We start from the raw sequence: 13,384 nt of genomic DNA on the forward strand, positions 1-13,384 counted from the left end.
ATTTACATACAGTGATTCCAGTGACAAAGTAGCAAAATAGAACAGATCAAAAAAACACTTGTGTCTCTTTATGTGATGGAGTGACAGATGAGTTCAAGCCTGTACAGAATTTGTGAACTATTTGAAACAGTGATGCCTTAGTTCTAGGAGTTCAGTGCAACACAGATGTAAAAAATAAAGATAGGTCAAACTGGTAGACAACATTTATGTCTCAATAGGAATTTTATGTATTGTTTTTTATTTCCAATTAAAACAAGATGCAAAGGGTAACATCCTATAAATGAAAGTGATAAACCAGGCCACATTTAGGGATAGAAAACAAGAATGGGCTGTGATTTTGTTGTTTTGATATATCCATTGCCAGCAATGGAGTTAATCATATCTGCAAAGAAAGAGGACCTTTTTCAAAATGTTTCACTTTTGCTTAACAGAGTACTATACTCTGTTCTTCTAATGGCACATTTTAAAGTAAGTGTGAATAGTATGTGCTTTACATAAACCTGTTACGGAAGCTGTGAATCAGTTTTGTATTAAATATACTTGGAAATCAATAGTCAGAGTAGTTTCCATTCTTTATCATTTTGCCATATAATTATTGGAAACAACCCCAGGAAATGCTACCCAGGTTTAATTAACTGTGGTTATGGGAAAATTCTACTGAGTAATACGAAGAACTCACCTCATTGCTTCAACTTCTGAAACAATTTTAGTTTCCAACAACAACACAGTGAAGTTTACCTAGCTAGGCTCTAGGTTTCTCTGATCCAACTCACAATATTGGTTATAGGGAAAAACAGGCAAAGCAGTATTAAGGCTTCATGATCAACAGTTTATAGAGATAACTAAGAAGAGCCCCCCCCCCTGTTGTATTGAAACATATGAATAGCATTGATGCTCTGGTGCTTTTGATAGCTAGCAACCATTTTTAAAAAATGTCTTCTGTAAACAGCTACATAACATGAGCCCAAAGCTAATGTGGTTAGCTCTGTTAAACTGTACACTCCTCCCTCTCCAATAAAAAAGCAGTAGTGGTTTGTAAATCTTACATTCCAGAGTATTTTATCTTATGTAAATTCTTTCCAAAATGTAGTCAGGGAGCCAGAGAATCACAGATACTCCAGCTACTATTGTACCTCCTTTCTGAATAAATGTGGTTACTTCGTCCAATTCCACAGTCAGTACAAAAATTGTCTCCTTTGTCATCATCTTTAATTTATTTGTCTAGGGCCATAAATAAAGACTCAGAACAAAAAATCCAGCTTCTCTTAAAACATAGAAGACAATATTTCCTATCAGTAAGGAAGATCAATTCTCTAATAGGGCCAAATTACCACCAGGTAATGCCTGCTGGAAAACTGTACTCAGAGAAAGGGCAACTGAAGACATTACGCAGCTAATAAAACACTTCATACATCTTTTTGCTAGTCACAGTGAGTAAGTACATTTTGTCATTTCACCTGTAGCAAGGCACAAAATGGAATTATTAAGAATTAAGGCTCTTGTCGATGGTCCAAGCACTTGGAATAAATTTCCACTAATGAGATCTTCCCCAAGTAGCAAATCAAAAGTCTAGCTATCCATTTTATCTTGATTTCAAATTTAAAAACATGATGCTTATTTGACAGCTAGACAAACACTTTTAAAGGAAGGTGTTAATACCTTATGCATCAAACCTGAAGAGCAGCACCAAGCCTGAATTTTATAAAGGACCTTATCTCTAGATGCAAGCTGTTTCAAACTTGTATCCTCTCACATCTGTCTACCTGTGCAATCCAGCACCTAAACAATCCAACACAATAGTCACCCTAAAAGCAGCAACATACACTTATCGTGCATTCTCACCTTTCTGTTCCTGTACTGTATTTAAAACGCTGTAAAACTTTAATAACATTCATTGTACACATTACTGTGTGCTTCTTTAGTGCAGAGGCAAACTTTTATCCACTCATTTACGAAATATATCCCAGAATACATCAGGTTAAAAAAGTTACTTTCAGGAACTCCAGATATAGTTTTGTCACTTACACATGACACAAGTGGTACTCATTACTAAGAACCGCTCAATTAGAAATGTAAATTGAAGACAGCATCTCTGGGTCTTTTGAGTTGTTTGATGATAAAGATGGTTTACTGTATACTAATAAAAATCAACCTTGTCTTTCAAGGAACCATCTAGTCAAAATAGCTACCATGTTTTAGTGAACAACAAGAATAGCCTCGAAAGGGTAACGCTGGAACCTTCAATGAAATAACTGTATGAAAATACAACTGTTGGGTTCCTTAGTAATCAAGTTTCTACAAACATTTCTGCACAAACTGTATACAATTCAAAACAGGAATGGACTTTTTCCCAGCAAATATTTTAAAACTGTCTTTTCAAGAAGAGTTTGCTAACAGGAGTGTTCATCTAGTTAGAGACATGTTTCTAAAGATAATAGAATACATCCACTCTCACAACAGAGTCAAAATTACAGCAATTGAGTAGATTTGAATGTATCTTATTATTCACAATTAGTACCACAAAATTCCACTTGACCTTATTACCATTTTCAATTCCAAAATCCTCTCCCCAAGTTTTCAATCGCCATAATTTTCATTCCATTTCCAGACTGAAGCCACCGAACTATAACATAAAAGATTTACACTGGAGTGTAAATCATCCAAGTAGCTCCAGTACTTATACTGCTAGAATATTATTGAGAATTGTTTTTCAATAGAAAGTTACAAATCATAGGCAGTTTTCTACCTTAAAAATAATCCCAATCATTGTGACAGTTTCATAGCAATATAAAGATAGATAAATTTTGATGTGACAATTACATTTAGTTGCTTCTGTAATACTTCTCATACTCCTTCTTTTGTGTTAAGGGAGTTCATTAAAAATAAGCTAATACTTTATTTAGAAAGCCAGCTGAAATACTATAGTGGTATTTCAGCTCATAACACAATATTACCAACTCTAAAGTACTAGATGGAGTGGAAATCTTTATAGAAATGGAGCCACTGACAGAAGAAAGAAGAGTTATTAAATCCTTCAAATGGAACTTCAGCTATTCAACCAATTCAATAAGATACACTGATTCAAAAGCAGAGTTCCTTTAAACTTCACTTAGACCTATAAATGAAGTTCATTCAAGTATAGAGTATGGATGGTGAAAGGGCACTTCTGATGCAAAAGAGAAGTTTATCACTGTGCTTTTCTTCATTTTTAAATGTCCTCTATGTATCTTCTTGCACCATTCTTATTTCAATCAGTTATTTCAATCAGTTATATGTGCTTTTCATGAACACTGAGAACATTTGGAAATATTCAGCTTCTTGTCCATACAAGATCCATACTTCCAGTAGATTGATCCTGTGTTTCAAGTTAGTATTTTTGTTCATGAACTTCTGTTCATAATTCAACAGACACTAGTCAAGCCACCCATGTATCTCAACTCTGGCCTTCAGAATACTTTGCTCTTCCAGTTCAAGCATCCCTTAAAGGAGAATGATGAGAGTTTTGTGGTGTGATTATGATAAATCTATCAATAATTTCCCCTCTGAACCGTCGCATGATTTGTATTCAGTTTCTTCAGAGCTGAAGAGTTAGTGCAGTAATCCAATGCAATCATGGCCTGCAATCAACCCAAAACCAGTCTGACTGCAATCTTAAGAACTTTACTCGAAAGAAAGAAAGAAAGAAAGAAAGAAAGAGAAAGAAAGAAAGAAAGAAAGAAAGAAAGAAAGAAAGAAAGAAAGAAAGAAAGAAAGAAAGAAAGAAAGAAAGAAAGAAAGAAAGAAAGGACAGGCCCAATAAGTTTAGGCTTTTGCTCTCTTAAATTCAAGAACTACCAAATTCCTAGAGAACCTTCAAGGTTTTAGAACAATTATTTCATAGTGAGTAAAATTCATCAAAAGACAAGATCCAGGCAACACACGTTTTCAGTCAGCTAATAGAAGGAAGTAGTGGAAAATATCTCATTGGATATTCCTTCTCCTTCACTTATGGTTGTTGATTCAGATCATTGTCTATTAAATTTTTTTGCATCATATGATTTCAAGAAACTCCCTCCCACCTTTCTCACGTTGCAGCATTGGCAGTATTTGCTGTGTTATACTCATTGATAAGCTGTTCATAAGGCACTGATATCTCCATCTCATTACCGGTAAAAGTAGATTCATCAGAGGATGAAAATTTCACCAGTTTCTCGGGGGTTTGAGGCTCCTGGGCAAGATTGTCGTCCACTGAAGACTTTGAAGTTTCTTCATCATCTGAAAGGTCATCCTCTTCATCCTCATCCTCATTTACAAATGTTATGTTGGCATTTTCAAAAATCAAAGGTCGATAATCCCGCGAATCCCAGGCTTCCCCTTCTTCTTCACTGATCCGGTCCAGCTGATTTACAAACACATTGCCCTCCACTGGGCTATCCCCGAGACGTTTGTCAGTCAAATGCCTCATCACATGGTAGTTCTGCAGTCCAAGAGAAACCTTGTCATAGTCAAACACATTGTTCCTTGTGTACATCACTTTGAGATCTTTATTGGTATGTTGTAAGGTTGGCTTGGTTTGCTCTGAGTTGAGAATTTTGTCACTGCTTGTTTTCAAAGCCTTCTTTCCAATCTGCTTAATGAGATCATTGTAACTTTCTTCCTTTTTGGAAAGGAAACTGAATATGTTAATATCTTTTGTGTTAGGCATCTGAAGAGCTTTTTTGGTGGGAGAGGGATTTTCAAAGGATTCTTTTCTTTTTTTCCTTCGTTTCTTGATTGCTTTGTGAACTTCTACAAACATGCTGACCTTCCAATTGACAAACAGTGAAAGCCAAGCAAGGCCTAGGTAGATCCACACCTCCACAAAGTATCTATAGAGGGAGTGATAGTTCATATTTGGATTCACACCTAAAAAGAGGAGAAAAAAAGAGTGCAAGAAATATAAATTCAGCTACTGCACATCTGTAGGTGTTCCATTGATCCAGAAATTTGTTTCCATTACTAAAAATTCAACATTTTCATGGATAAGTTATGCTTATGGCACATTTACAGGAAGTTTCAGCAAATGTCTAGAAGCCTAGCGTATCCCCTTTCTGTGACCTCAGTAGTCAAATGAGGCTCAGGTACTAAGCTGATAACAATCTACTCTGAAAATTACAAAGAAAAACATTCAAAGTTTGTTAACTAAATGATTATTTCAACATCAAACAGACACAAATAATAAATAACATTTTGCAATCTAGGCTTATTTGTTTGTCAAGCTACCCATAAGTTTAGACAATGAAAGCATTGTAGATATCATCTGTCTTAGAGGAAGCAGAACAGCAAATACACACAGTTCCATGGTTGTTCCCTGAGATAATTTTTTTTCATCTTATCTCTTTTTTTGTCTTGACTCTCTGCATAGCACAGAGGCCAACGTATTACTTAATCTTAATTGTAATTACTTGTAGTACTGCTCATTTCTATTTGCATGTTTTAAAATCTTTAAAGGCATATTCACAGAATATGCACGTTAGAAGCTATTCAAATGACAGGTTTATTACTGACCAGCAACATAGTCTCCAAATCCTATTGTGGTGATGGTGATGAATGAGAAGTAGAGGCCTTCAATGTAATCCCATTCTTCAGTCACCGTAAAAACCAAGGGAGGAAGAACTAAGTGGACTAGAATGCCCCAAACGATGAAGATAGCTGTGCAAGTAATTTGTGCCTTTCTCTGTAATAAATGGAAGGAAGAAGGATCAATCATACAGTGCAAACTACATTTAGTAGATTTTTGCTCATATTTAGAAAGTCCATCTTGTCATATTTTTTGATATACTATCTTGCAGTAACAACAGAATAAGTAACTGTAAGCTATAAGGAAGTTGCTATTATTTTTGGCTATTTTGTGCAGGCAGAAACAAGGTTGAAAATTTCTACTTTACTTCCTGTTTCATGTGTGCGCACAAAGTCCTATATGGTAGATTAATAGCATGTCATTTTTGCTTGGTGAAGTGTTCTCTTTGATTCCATCCCTACTCCACCAACTATAATAATAAATTGTAGAAATTCCTTGAAAAATGTCCTTTTAATAACACTTTTATAATTTCTAATTTCCCTTTAATGGCTCTTTAACACATTTCACAACTGAAAAAAATGACATACCAGATGCATTTTCCAAGACTATAACCATATAAAATATGATCTGTTAAAACAATAGTCAGGCCTAGAACATAAGCACTGCCCTGCTGGAATGGACCTCTGTCAATCTAGTTCAGCAGTGTATTCTCACAATGGCCACTCAATTGCACAAAGAGACTGCTGGTTTCCAGGAGATGGCCTTCAGATGCAAAGCCTCTGATCCTCATGATTTTTATGAATTGGTCCAGCATTTTTTTTAAAGTAGCCAAGCTGGTAGTCATCATGTCATTCCAAATTCCAAAGATCAATGAAGTGTTATGTTTAAAAAACAAACTCTTTTGTGTATCCTGATTCAATTTCACTGGGTGAATGAGGAAATGAATGAGAGGTAAGACAACTGAGGTGCACAAAATTTTGAATGGTGTGAATAAAGGAGACAAGAAGAAACTATGTTGTCTTTGTGAAAATATAAGAACTCTAGTTTCTATATTTTGCCAAAGGGAACATAGTTTCTTGTTAAGTCTTTATTAACACCATTCAAAATTTTGTGCACCTCAGTTATGTCACCTCTCATTCATTTCCTTTCTAAATGAAAAAGGCTCATAGAGAAGCAGCTATGGCTCCTTGATCATTTCAGTTGATTTTAACTTTCTCTGACTATACTATATCCTTTTTGAAGTCTGGTAACCAGAGCCAGGCATAATATACCAGATGTAGCTGCAACACTGATTTACATCAGGGCATTATGATACTGACTGGGTGAATGTTGCATTAAAATCTAAATGGTTAGCTTATTCTGGTTTACAGTCAGCTTTCTTATTAGTCAAGGAAGCTATAAACAGCACCAAGGAACAGGAAACAAATAACTGACATAGCAAAATGCAGAAGTTGCATAAGATGGGCAGAACATAAGTACTCTGTCTAGTTGAGAAAGCAGAATTCTCAAATCTAGGGAATTTAAAAGAAAAGAGAAAAAGTGAAAATCCTATGAAACCACATAGTTTTAATACAGGAACAAGAAAATGACACGTACAAATTAAGCAGATTTGTTTTAGGTAGTATTCTGCATTCTTACATTAGAGATGATAGTGTTCCACTCATCAAATTCCTTGCTATAAAACAGTTAATACAGAAAACCTAGTGGCAGTTCTGGGCCAAAAATCCAAAAATTATGAAGATTTATGCCTTTAATAGAAATTATGTTTTGGGGTTTTTTTAGCATTGTTGTCTAGGGGCAAAGGTGTGGAACTGGAGAATGGATTTTTAAAAAATCACATTAACTATTAGTTAGGGTTTAAAGATGCTATAGAATCCTTCCTTAAATTGGATTCCATATAATTTCAATTTCATAAGAAAGGCTGAGCGCCAAAGAATTGAGGCCTTTGAACTCTGGTGCTGGAGAAGACTCCTGTGAGTTCCTTGGACTGCAAGGCGATCAAACCGGTCAGTCCTAGAGGAGATCAACCCTGACTGCTCTTTAGAAGGCCAGATCCTGAAGCTAAAACTCAAATACTTTGGCCACCTAATGAGAAGGAAGGACTCACTGGAGAAGAGCCTAATGCTGGGAAAGATTGAGGGCAATAGAAGAAGGGGACGACAGAGAATGAGGTGGCTGGATGGAGTCATTGAAGCAGTAGGCGTGAGCTTAGATGGACTCCAGAAGATGGTAGAGGACAGGAAGGCCTGGAGGAACATTGTCCATAGGGTCGCGATGGGTCGGACACGACTTCGCAACTAACAACAACAACAACAACAACAACATAATTTCAATAATTTTCATGTGCTGGAAGCAAATTAAACAGAATTCCATACCAGGCTTACTCCTCTCTTTGTCAGGAACTGGCCCAGCCTCTTGGCACGACCACCAAAAAATTTCCCCAAAGCACTGATCCATGTTAAGCAGAGTGGAACACCAAAAAGTCCATAAAAGATACAGAAAAGTCGCCCAGCTGAAGTTTTTGGAGCAACATTTCCATAACCTGAAAAATAATATTGTGATAAAAAGTTAACCATGCCAGGACAGTCACATGTGATAAAAGGTGTAATTTGTCTTTTAGGATTAGGTGCTGAAAAAAAATTATAGAGCTTATTCACAGATGACAGTTTTATGCATGATGTTCTCATGTTGGATTTGCTTCTATCATGTAAAACATGATCATTTAGAATGTGTGACTAACAGCACTGCCAATGTCTAAACCATCACACACTTGTGAATATTTACAAGGAGGAATAAAAGAGAACTGACCTGAACAAAGAATTCTATTATTTGCATTGTATAAATTACTTGAACTTTTTTTTAAAAAAATGCTTCTGGCTCTGAAGATATTTTTTTGAAATGAAAAGTGATTTAGACAGCAGTCAATAAATTTGCAGCTGCAAAGATGCTGACTGAAGCATTCCTGCTTTTCTCCCTACCTTCTGTGGATTTCATAGACTTTCCTCATTTGATTTCCATTACTAGTCCAATTCTCACTACCAGCTTCTCAGTGAAAACCTCTAATTGTTCCACAGTGCAACTGGAGGGAAATCACCTATTATAAAGGACACGTGTTTTATTACATTGTTTCAGCTCTCAACAATTTCTCAGCAAAAGAGAGAAACAGGGCAGAGGCAAGAATGAAAACAAGACCGAGTGACTATTTATTATTAAGAGGTTGGTTATGAGTAATTAAATCAGTGTGGACTCTTAGCAATCTCATAGTCAGAGATTTTTTCCCCCATGTCCCTAAAATGGTCTATCACAGTGGTGGCGAACCTATGTCACGTGTGCCAGAGGCGGCACGCAGAGCCCCCTCTCTGGGCACGCGCACTGTCGCCCCAGCATAGAGTTCACCAGAGTAGCTTCCGCCTTCACTTTTCCTGTTTCCGGTCTCGCCCTCCTTCAGTGGTAGAAAGGCCTGTGGGGGCGATGGTGGCTGTACAGGGCCTCCGTATTTCGGTGAAGGCGACAGAGCTGGAGCCCATGGTAGTGGAAGAGGGTGAGCTGTTTCTTCAGACTGGAGAGCCCGCTACCCCCTCGCCTGTGCTATGGCATCAACAGAGGAACTAGTCATACCGGTGGGGCACTCACTGAGGGAGCTGCTACTGGTAATGAAGCCGGGGAAATGGGCCAGGTGGGGGGAGAGCTGCCCGTGCTGCTGCCACAAGGCGAAGCCAGTGGGGGAAGGGGGATCGGACCCATGTGCCCTACTTCCTGGTATCCTTCCACAGCCATGATGCATTGCAGAAATCGGCCACAGCACCAGTGGGGCGGCGTGAGATGCTGCAGCAGGACACAAGGAAATGGGTGCATGGGTTTGATCCCCTATCGCCTCATGGCACTGGCAGCTCCTCCATCCCACCCAGCCTGTTTCTCTGGCTCCACACCGGCAGATGGAGATGGAGGCGAGGGGCTGGGGGCGTGCACGGGACAATGTGGAGCAGCAGTTGTGAGGGGTGTGCGCATGACTGAGCTTGCCCCCACCAGCGCAAGGATGGGCGGCACAGCTTTGCTTCCAGAGCTGCTGCTGGCTGGGCCTGGAGATGCAGGGATCACCACCACCATCTCCTCCTGCCTAGCCTGCCACTTAATAAAGCAGGCAGAACCGCAACCGTCCCTCTTTTCAACCAACTGCCCGCTGACTCGCTGAGGTTCCATGTGGCCGGATGCATCCTAGCATGGTTGGTTTCCCTCCTCCCCATCCCGTCCCTCCTTGTCTCACATGCTGTCCTTTTCCTGGGCACGACCCACTGCATCGCCACCTCAGCTGTTGGCCGGCTGTCCAGCTCAGAGGTGGCTACTCTGAATTGCTGGAGGTGGGCAAGGTGGGACTGCTTTTTGTCTTCTCCTCAGGACAGCTTTGGCAGATCCCCCCTCACCTACCTACCCACCCTCTCCCCTTTCACTCTGCTTCTGAGCCCTCTTCATAGCTCTGCCACACAGCCACTGAAGCAGCAGGTGGAGCGCCTCTGCCGATGCGGAGCTGGAGAGTTTGCCCCACCCACCACTGCCCAGATGCCCTCGCTTCCCAAACCATTTCTTTTCTGACCTTTCTTCATCACACACCTCCCCCCTCCCCTACTCCGCCTGTTGCTAGAGGGCTAGCTCAATATTTGCAGCGGGCTGCGGAGCCCCAGAGTGCACCAGTTGAGGGGCTGGCAGGCTGTGGCTGCTCACAGACACCGTCAGCCCCCATGCGTTCGCTGGCCTTTATGTGTGTGGGCCGATGGTGTCAAGGTGGCCCCTGCCTCACCTTGCCTTGCCCCACGGCAATGGCACCCCCACCCTGCCCCCTGCCTCGCCTCACCCTGCAGGACAAGCCTCTGGCCAACTGCCCCACCCTCCAGAGAACCCCTGGATCTCCCCCAACCCTTCCAATGGTGACCATTTGCCACTACAACTGAGTCTATCCACCTTGCTGCTGATCATCTTCTTTTCCTCTTTCCTTCCATCTTTCCTGGAATCACAACCTTCTCCAAGGAGTCTTTGGAGATAATATATCCTAAGAATATATTTTTCATAATATATCCTATTTTTTCATAATATATCCTAGTCATTTGTGCCTCAAGTGACAACTCTGGATTGATTTCTTTTCTTGGCTGTCCATGATATTTTCAGGAGTCTTCTCCAACACCTTTCCTATTCTGCTCCTTCAAAGTCCAACTTTCAGTTTCATGCAGTATCACAAATAATATCATCTCCTTTGCAAATCTGAACTTTATAGTTACAGAAACATCAGGGTGTCTGAACATCTTTTCCAAGACTTTCATGGATGCTCTTATTCTGTGACATATTTCTTGACTGCTTGTTCCTTTACTGCTGATGGTTGATCCTAAAAGGCACAAACCATCCAACACTTTAAGACAGTGCCCTCATTGTTAATTCTAAGGGTAGTTGTCTATTCTAAGGCCTGTTCTCATTAGTTTGGTCTTTATGTTTAATTTAGTTCCATTTTTTTCACTGAGCTCCTTGACTTTTATTATTAGAGCTTGCGGATCTTTTGCTTTTTCAGTTATCAAAGTAGTGTCATTTATAGTAGTTACTGATACTGATACTTCTTCCTCCAATTTTAAAGCCCTGCTCATCTTCCAAACCAGCTTCAATATTATATTCAGCATATAGGTTAAATAAATAGATTATAGAGATTATGTAGTCTTGCCTCATTCCTTTGCCAATCTGGAGTCAGTCTATTGCTTCCTGACCGGTTTAAAGGTTTCTCACAATGAGATGTTTGAGATTCCCGTTTTTAAAAGCACATTCTACAACTTAACATGATTGACAATTCAAAGGATTTTTTATAATTATTCAGCACATAATGACATTTTTTGGTATTCTTTGGCTTTTTCAATTATCCAGCGTGCAGCAACAATGAAGTCTCATATTTCTTTTCTAAAGCTTGTTGAACATTTGACATCTATTTTTCCATGTAGGGTTCTAATCTACATTGGGTGGCCCTAAGCATTGCTTTGCTACAAAATGTGAAATTAAGAATATTGTACAATATTTCTTCTAGTTCTGTTGGCCACTATATCATCCTCCTGATTGGTTGGTTATAGCTTGGTTATAACCTTGACTGATTAATTTGTATACATTTTAATCTTATATTTTATATTTTATGTCATATGGTATGCCTTTTGTGATGCTTCTGACCTGAAGAAACAAACAGACCTTGACTAATTCTTCTTCAAGTTGCTTGCCATATTTCAATGGATAGTCCATTAGTTCCTATAGTCTTTTTCGTTAATGACTGGAGTGCTGATCTAAATTCATCTTCTAAGTACAGAGTTCCCCAACGTTTCCAGCTTTGCAGAACGGTGAGGGGGAGAGGGGGTGGTTCCGTGCAAGTGGCCGGCAAGCGCATGCGTGCATGCTGCCCCATTTGCATGAGCAGTGTGCACGTGTGCCTGCTACTCACACAAATGCAGCGTGTGTGTGCACTCGCCGGTCCTTTCCATGGCCCAGTTGCAATCCCCTCATGGCACAGTAATGGGCCACCGTGCACAGGTTGTGGACCCCCGTTCTAGTAAACATTGTGAAAGCCATAATATAAAAATGTTGTATTGGTTTTCTTGAGTTGCTTATGGGAAAAATTGGAAGAGAAGAACCATCATATATATTTCAAATAGATTTTAATAATAGTAACAAATAAAACATGGTGCTTTATTTGATTTAGCAGCAAGGTTTCTAATTCCCTTTCCCACTTTCCCTGGTCAGTTTGTTTTCCAGCACTATGTGTGTTCTGCATCGGAACAAACAAACATTGTAACTCATGTTTTTTCTGTATCTTACAGGGATAGCACAAAAGCAAACCAGAAAAAAAGTCATCCAACAGTTCTGTTATCATATTTATTCTGTAATTTTTCCATCAAAGTCAGGAATACCTTGAGAACTGCGGGGAAAACATTTCTCACTGTGGTATTGTAAAACCACCATCTTGAAATACATAGCTTTTGAAAAATAATCTGCTTTGTATTCAGGAGAAGCTTATGGGTTTACAAATCCAATTATTAGGCATTTCTATGGAAGAAAATATTGTCATAGAAATCTCTAATTCCTCTGTGCTTTCTTCCCCTATATTTTACATAACAGATTGATTCAAAGTCAGTAAATAGGGAATCTATTCCTACTAGGGCAGGTACAGCTATTCATGATGCCAATCTGAGTCTCTAAACTGCCAGTCTTAAAAAGGCAAAGAGACATTAAAATATAGAAGACTGCCAAACTAAGACAGCTTATAATCAATCCCCTCCAGCTTCCTCCAATGTTTTAATTTTTCATTTGATTAAATAGTATTTCCCCATATTGTGAGTGGACCCCCATATGGACAAACTGATACTTGCCAATGGTTGTAATCACTGTAGCAGCAAAGATGACAGCATTAGGCCAGTTCCAGTAATTAAATGTATCATTAGCATCAATTGAAACTCCTTGCCCAGCAGCTTCTGAGACCACCTATTAAAAAAAATGATACAAATCATTCAAAACACAGCAAAATATATTAAAAAAGAGAAAGAGAAAGAAAATGTGTTTTTCCAATTCTTCCTATGTTTGTTGCATAATGATAAACATGGCCATAGTAGTTTTAAATTACAAAGAAAATGTACTTACTACCAGCACAAATATACAATGTTCAATAATTGTGGATTTTAGAAACTAGAAAAGCAACAGTACATGGTAAATAATTTAATTCTGAGGTCATTTGGAAAAATATAATAAAATTCTTATATGCAGAAACCAATAACCTAAATTTGAAGGGGTGGGTGGGTTGATCCTGTTATAGTTGTTTAAAAACAACCAGTGTCA

General features: G+C 38.9%; 1 protein-coding gene across 1 annotated transcript in view; it reads right to left on the minus strand.

Moving 5' to 3' along the window:
- Nucleotides 1-1,145: 1,145 nt before the first annotated feature.
- Nucleotides 1,146-13,384, minus strand: part of KCNK5 (potassium two pore domain channel subfamily K member 5) — a 38,287-nt gene continuing 26,048 nt past the window's right edge. Inside the window, exons 2-5 of the mRNA XM_081312736.1 lie at nt 12,922-13,033; nt 7,915-8,081; nt 5,527-5,695; nt 1,146-4,884 (exon numbers count right to left, since the gene is read on the minus strand). Coding sequence (XP_081168862.1) covers nt 4,064-4,884; nt 5,527-5,695; nt 7,915-8,081; nt 12,922-13,033 — 1,269 coding nt within the window. The 3' untranslated portion in view covers nt 1,146-4,063. The remainder of the gene's footprint in view (nt 4,885-5,526; nt 5,696-7,914; nt 8,082-12,921; nt 13,034-13,384) is intronic.

This window comes from Vipera berus (assembly GCF_964194415.1).
Source record: "Vipera berus genome assembly, chromosome: 1".
Taxonomy (NCBI): Eukaryota; Metazoa; Chordata; class Lepidosauria; order Squamata; family Viperidae; genus Vipera; species Vipera berus.